At 64.0% G+C, this 6563-nt stretch overlaps 1 protein-coding gene across 1 annotated transcript in view; it reads left to right on the top strand.

The window, feature by feature from the left end:
- Positions 1-1730: 1730 nt before the first annotated feature.
- The window catches only part of SPON2 (spondin 2), a 5634-nt gene continuing 801 nt past the window's right edge, over positions 1731-6563 (top strand). Inside the window, exons 1-6 of the mRNA XM_023748073.1 lie at positions 1731-1806; positions 3633-3893; positions 4217-4440; positions 4517-4708; positions 5045-5219; positions 6542-6563. Coding sequence (XP_023603841.1) covers positions 1731-1806; positions 3633-3893; positions 4217-4440; positions 4517-4708; positions 5045-5219; positions 6542-6563 — 950 coding nt within the window. The remainder of the gene's footprint in view (positions 1807-3632; positions 3894-4216; positions 4441-4516; positions 4709-5044; positions 5220-6541) is intronic.

The raw sequence follows: 6563 nt of genomic DNA, 5'->3' as shown, positions 1-6563 counted from the left end.
CTCAGGGAAACCTGGGTCCAGAGTGGAGCTGAACGGGAGGGGGTGGGCAGAGTCCCAGGCAGGAGGGGCGAGGAGCAGCTGGTGGCTTCGGTGGCTCAGCCCCGTCTGTCCAGCCTTAGCAACTTTGTACGCGGCTCACACCTGAGGCAAACCCTCTGCCCACACTAGGCCAGCTCCTGGCCATGACCAGGCTCTCCTTCGAGCCCTGAGGGGACGCCTGGAAGACTCCTGGGAGTGCCCTGGCCCAGAGGGGTGCAGGGAAGATGCGGAGAGGAGGGGCTGGGTGGGGGCCGGGAAGGCTCGGCCTGCAGGACGGAGCCGCCCTGGGGAAGCTGTGTGCGGTCTGTGGTGTCTGGCAGGAGCGGCCCTGGTAGATGTCTGCTGAGTGGGTGAGTGAGCAGACAAACGTGTGCCTGTGTGACGGGCACTTCATCCCCCAGGAAGCCAGACACAGGCCTGAGTCTATGCCGAGAAGCCAGCCTGTCCCCCCGCTCACCCCACCCAGGTCGGGCTTGTGCCACGCCCAGGGAGGGCCCTGAAGCAGCCTGGCCAGGCCAGGCCTAGAGGGCCCCTGGGCCAGAATCCACATGACGGGGTGACCAAGGTCATCCGGGTCCAGCTGGAGGCAGAGCGCCCTGAGGGTGTCCTGGGTCTGGGCTCCATGGCAGGGCCACAGCTGGGGGCAGGATGACGACACGGCTTACCCAGCGCTCCCCGCATGCCAGGCCTGTCCTCAGCAACTCACACTCGGACTCCTGGACACCCACACCCTCTGAGGCCACCTGAGCAGCACAGACCCACCTCCCCACGCGGGAAGGCCTGCACAACTGCCCAACGCCCACCATTAGCAACACCCTGGGGTTAGACGCCTTTAAAAACGGCAAACATCCTCTGAGGTGAGTCTGCAGTGTCCACTCTGTACGTACACTCATCTGAGCTACGGCAGGCGCTGAGGTCAGGGGGCAGGGGATAGGGATGTCCCCTGTAGCCGTTGGAGTCACAGGAGAGGGGAGCAGATAGGGAGCGTGGGGTGCAGACAGGAGTGTGGGGGTGGACAGTCCTGGCCTACAGCCACACCCTGGGCCTCACTCCTCTGAAACCACCTCAGGGGTGACTGAGCACAGTGACTTACAGGAAGGGACCCTGAATCAGTGTCGACCGATACCCAAGCACTCATTGAATAACAGAATCCCTCTAAAAAGTGTCTTTTCCGTCCGCTCCAGCCCCTCCTCCCGAAGCCTTGGGGAGCAGGCTTCTATCTATTGAGGTCACTTCTGTGTCCCCACCACCAAGGCCCAGAAAGTACTCAACACTTAGTCCTCGGCAGGAGACAAGATACAGCGTCCTGTTTGCAGAAGAGGAGCCTGAGGGTCAGAGTGGTTTGCAGCAGAGTCCAGGACTCACAAAGTCAGCCTAATCCCTACTCACTGGGCTCCCCACCTGAGGCCCAGCCCAGACGCAGGGCCACAGGTCACGTGTCCCTGGATCTCTCCTGGATGTCCCTGCCCCTCTCTGAGCACAGCAAAAAATTGGGCCCCTTCCCCATCCCATGTGTCCTAAGAACCCCCTCAGGCAGATCTTGAAGAGGGGCCTCTACCACCAAAGGAAGTGCCTTCCTGGCCAACCTCCTCCCAGCCCCTACCCTGGACTAGGCTGGGCCCTGTCTCCTGGCCCCTGGTCCCCAGCAGCACATCCCAGGTGGGGACCCCGAGGGCTGTGGAGCTCTTCCGATGGGTGTGGGGGGCTGGGGAAGTGGCCCCCTGATGACGCTGGGCTGCCTCTCGGCCATCCTGGGCCTACTGTCAAGTGGGGCGAGCCCCGAGGCCCCCGGTGGCCAGTGAACAGGGGTGAGACCCGGACGATGCCTGAGCGAACAGGGAGAGCAGACGCGATATCCCAGGCATGTCCTGCCTCTGTCCTCCAACCCGGCTGCTGCTTCTCCAAGGGGAACCAGGAGCCAGGAGCTGGAAGATGCATCTGCTCGCGCTCCCTCGAGGGTGCGGCTTTCCCAGAGCTGACGGCAGGTCCACACAGATCCCCCGAGGCCATGAGAGCGGCGCTGCCCTTCTGACCACAACACCTGTCTGCAGGCGCAGGAACCAGACAGGAAAGATGGGCCTGAAGGCAGAGCCAGGCCACTTTCTCACAAAGGTTTTTTTGAAAAATGTAGTTGCTTTCATAAAACACCGTGAGCGGGGGTAGGTTTGCCTGGTTATTTTTAAGTGAGTGAAGTAGCCTGGTGCCGCTCCATCGCCCAGGCACAGGAGCTCTTTGGGTGTGAGGGTCCCGAGTCCACGTGTGAGCTGTGGGTCCTGCCGTCTCCACACGGTGCTCACAGCCACTTCCCTGAGCTCCTGTTATTGCTTTGAAACGCAGGTGGCCACATGGCTTGTTTCTGTTTCCATTCTGTTCTTGTTGATCCTTTTTCTCTCCTTTTTTTGAACACGTGAAACATCCTAAAACCAGCGTGCTTTCTGTTCACGCACAAGACCTCCCAGGGCTCGTGGGAGCGAGACCACCCTGCCCTCTCTTCCAGTTCCCAGGCCTGTGACTCGGTCCTGGAAACATTCTCCTGACAGTGAGCAGAGACAGACCAGAATCTGATGGCGGTGTCCTGCGTGCCAAGCACCCCGACCTTTGTCCCTCGAGGGATGTGGGTCAGGGACGGGCGCCTCCTGTCCCGAGGGACCTGGCGGCCCTGAGGGAGGGCCCTGGGTGGGAGGTTCTCCTCCCTGAGCACGCCCCCCACCCGCCCTGTGGTTCTGATTCCCTGGAGGGGCACCCGCCCAGCTCTGGGCGTTCTAAGCAAGCGGAGCCCTGAGGCCCCTCTTGCAGCCTGGCTCCAGCACTCCCACCACCAGCAGGCTGCGGCTGTGGCTGCAAACACGCTGGCTTTGGCACCACCTCCAGGGAGACACTGGGAAGGCCTGTTGGGAAAGCAGAGAGCAGTTGGGAGAGGAGGGCGGGGAGGCCGGGAGGGAGGGAAAGACAAAGAAAGGGGTGCGGCAACTGGCAGGCACCCGACCAGAGCAAGAGTGACCTCAGCGCTGGAGAAGCCTCTCAGCCTCAGAGCCAGGCGGCCAGGGCAGCTGCGGGGCACTGAGTCCCTTTCTCGTCTGCTCTCTGCCGGCCGCAGTGGGGGACCTGGGCCTCGCTGGCCAGCCGGGTGCCATCCTCAGCATAAATTGGAGCTCTGGGCTCTTGCTGGGACCATCCCAGGCCACAGCCTAGCTGCCTGCCTTCCTGCTGCTCCTGCTGGGTGAGTACTGCGTGTGCGCCTCTGACCCCAGCCCCTAAGTCACCGGCCTCCTGGCTTCTCCCCACCCCCATACAGAAACCTGCAGCACCCCAGAGAGAGGCCCGAGTTGGCCATGCAGTTCTGGGTATAGTGAGTCCAAAAGTTGACCCTCCAGGTCTGGGTTCCCTCGGACGGCAACCCCAGAAGTGGGTAACTGGGGATGCCACGCCTGGGCGCCAGGGCTCCAAACCTGTCGGGCACCCTAGGTTCCTAGACACACACCTGCAAATCCAGCTTCTCTTTCCAGAATGGGGGCCCGGCCAAGCCTGAGCCCGGAGGTGGAGCAGGGAGGGAACTGCTCAGGGCTGGCGTGCAGCGGGTGTCTGGGGACCAGCTCTGCAGCCTGTGGAGCTCTCCCCTCACCCCCCCCCCCCCCCAATCCGGACCCCCGCCGCCGCCCAGGGCAGGGCCCTCTGGGCTCTCCTACTGGCCACACTTGGCACCACAGCCAGCCAGCCACTGGGGGGAGACTCCGTGTGTACGGCCCGGCCCCTGGCCAAGTACAGCATCACCTTCACGGGCAAGTGGAGCCAGACGGCCTTTCCCAAGCAGTACCCGCTGTTCCGGCCGCCCGCGCAATGGTCGTCCCTGCTGGGTGAGCGCAGCCCTGCCCTGCGCGTGGCCTGTCCACGCAGGGGGGATGGCACCTGGCAGCTGCACCACACCTCACAGTCCGGGGGCACTCTAATCCAATTCACCTCAGTGCCAGCTATGTTTGCTGGACACCTACTGCATGCTGGCCAGTGATGGCCTGGGCTCTGGGGTGGGGGGCAGGATGGCAGAGTCAAGGGCAGGCCACTGAACTGGTTCCCAACAGTGTCCCCGGGCAGCACGAGGCCACAGGGTGTCCCCATGTAACGGTGGGAAGGAGGGGTGCGCTGACGCGGGGCGGCTGCTCATGCAGCAACGGGCCCACAGGGGCAGCGCACAGCTCTGACTACAGCATGTGGCGGGAGAACCAGTACGCCAGCAATGGGCTGAGGGACTTCGCGGAGCGGGGTGAGGCCTGGGCCCTGATGAAGGAGATCGAGGCGGCCGGAGAGAAGCTCCAGAGCGTGCACGAGGTGTTCTCAGCACCCGCCGTGCCCAGCGGCATGGGGCACACCTCCTCGGAGTTCGAGGTCCACGCTAGGCACTCACTGGTAAGTGGCAGACGGTGGGAAGGAGGGCAGAGGCGTGGGCTGTGGTGGCCACCCTGCTGAGCACCTGGCCCCCCAGGTGTCCTTTGTGGTCCGAATTGTCCCCAGCCCCGACTGGTTTGTGGGCATCGACAGTCTGGACCTGTGTGACGGGAACCGTTGGAGGGAACAGGTCACCGTGGACCTTTTCCCACATGACGCGGGGACAGACAGCGGCTTCACCTTCTCCTCCCCCAACTTCGCGACCATCCCGCAGGACACAGTGACCGAGGTGAGGGCGGGGAGGCTGTGACAGCACTGGCACTCGGGGCCGCTCCTGTTGCCCAGCTCTCTCTCTTGTCTGGACAGCACCCCTGTCGTAGGGTCACGGGAGCAGGGGAGTGGTCCTGCCCAGGAGGGAGCTGGCTGCGCTACATGAGGGGGGGTACGAGGTGGGGGCCCGGAGGAGGCCAGGCCTTCCTGGTCCCTTTCCCGGACCATGGGCCAGGTGCCCAGTGAGCCGCGAAGGCCCAGTTGGGGTGCTTCCACACTGCCCTGCTGGACTCTACTGGCTCCCACCCGGGCCAAGCACACAGCCGTGCTGACCGCCCTTCTCTCATCTCCCCAGATAACCTCCTCCTCTCCCAGCCACCCGGCAAACTCCTTCTACTACCCACGGCTGAAGGCCCTGCCCCCCATCGCCAGGGTGACCCTGGTGCGTCTCCGGCAGAGCCCCAGGGCCTTCGTGCCTCCCGCCATAGACCTGGGCGGCAGGGGCAACGAGATCGGGGACAGCCTCTCGGGTAAGCCCAGGCCCCCCCCCCACTACCGCGTGTCCTCCACAGCCGTGCTCCTGGGCCAGTGCTCAGGCCCCGGGAGCCGCCGTGCCCACCACTGGCGCATGGGGCAGAGAACCACTCGGAGAGTGTGTCCCACGGGCTGTGCTCAGCTCTCACGGCAACCAACGGGCAGCTGCCGACACCCAGCCCTGCACCAGCTCTGACCTCTCACCCTGAGAGTGGCCCTGAAGGAGTGTCCCAGGAGGGACTGTCTGAAGTGGCAATAACACCACCTGACACCCACCACTCTCCCGAGGCCAAGCCAGTCGCCCACATGTGACCCTACAAGGAGTGATGGTCCAGGGGCCGAGGGACGTCATCCACCCCCGCGGTGCTCCCCTGTAGCAGCCCCAACTTGCCATGGAGGTCACCCCATTCTAAGCCAGGCTCTTGGGTGTGAAGTGCCCACCACCAGGCTGGGCCAGGACCCCAGCAACACCAGGGGTCAGGAAGGGAGTCAAACCAGGGAGGGCACTGATGCTCAGACAGCCCAGGGGCCCGAGCTGAGGGCCCCATGAGCCTGCGTCTCTGAGCAACTTCAAACATGGGTTCGGCACCAGACCTCGGGGGTCCTGGTGGTTCACAGCATGTGGTACAAGATGATGGGGTTCAGAGCATTCTGTGAGGATGACTAGAATTCTGGGAGACTTGGTAGTTGGTTGATTCAAGCTCTGAGCTAAAGATCAGACTCTTGCCCAACATGGGTAAGTGCAGCCGGAAGGAGGTGTGAGGGGCCCAGCCCGTGGGAGGTGGGCCACTGGCCTGTCACGGCAGACGGGAAGGGCCTCACTAAGTGGACCCCTCTGTGCCCTCCACGGCAAACGTGGAGGTGGCACTGCCCACTGGAGCGGGAAACCTGTGTCAGGCCCTGGGTGAGTGTGGGGCCGTGCTCCCGCGTGGTCAGCTCTGACGCGGGTCAGGGACTGGGTTCACAGCAGTGGGTGGAGCCCTCAGCGTGGGGCTCCCTGAAGCACAGGTCACAGCCGGGTCCCCTCCCCCAGGAATGGGACATGGCCGAGTCCCCGGGCTCCCGTCCCACGGCTGCCTGTGGAGAGGAGCACAGCACCGGCTCGCAGCGTAGAAGCATTGAGTCCAGTCGTGTCCGTGGTTTCTCAGGAGGGTGGGTGGCATTCTCTTCGGCGGACTCTGAGCCACGCTGCGAGGGCGTTTCCCCTCCACCCCGCCCGCAGTCTGGAGCGGGTCTCACGGGTGAACACACCCCGGTGCCCTTCTGCCACCCACTCCTCCTCCACGCGGCTCACGGGTCTCTCCTGTGCTTGGTCCAGTTCCAGAAACGCCGCTGGACTG

This window comes from Myotis lucifugus, unplaced genomic scaffold (genome assembly GCF_000147115.1).
Source record: "Myotis lucifugus unplaced genomic scaffold, Myoluc2.0 scaffold_1118, whole genome shotgun sequence".
Classification (NCBI taxonomy): domain Eukaryota; kingdom Metazoa; phylum Chordata; class Mammalia; order Chiroptera; family Vespertilionidae; genus Myotis; species Myotis lucifugus.
This window is presented reverse-complemented; position numbering and strand designations above follow the sequence as displayed.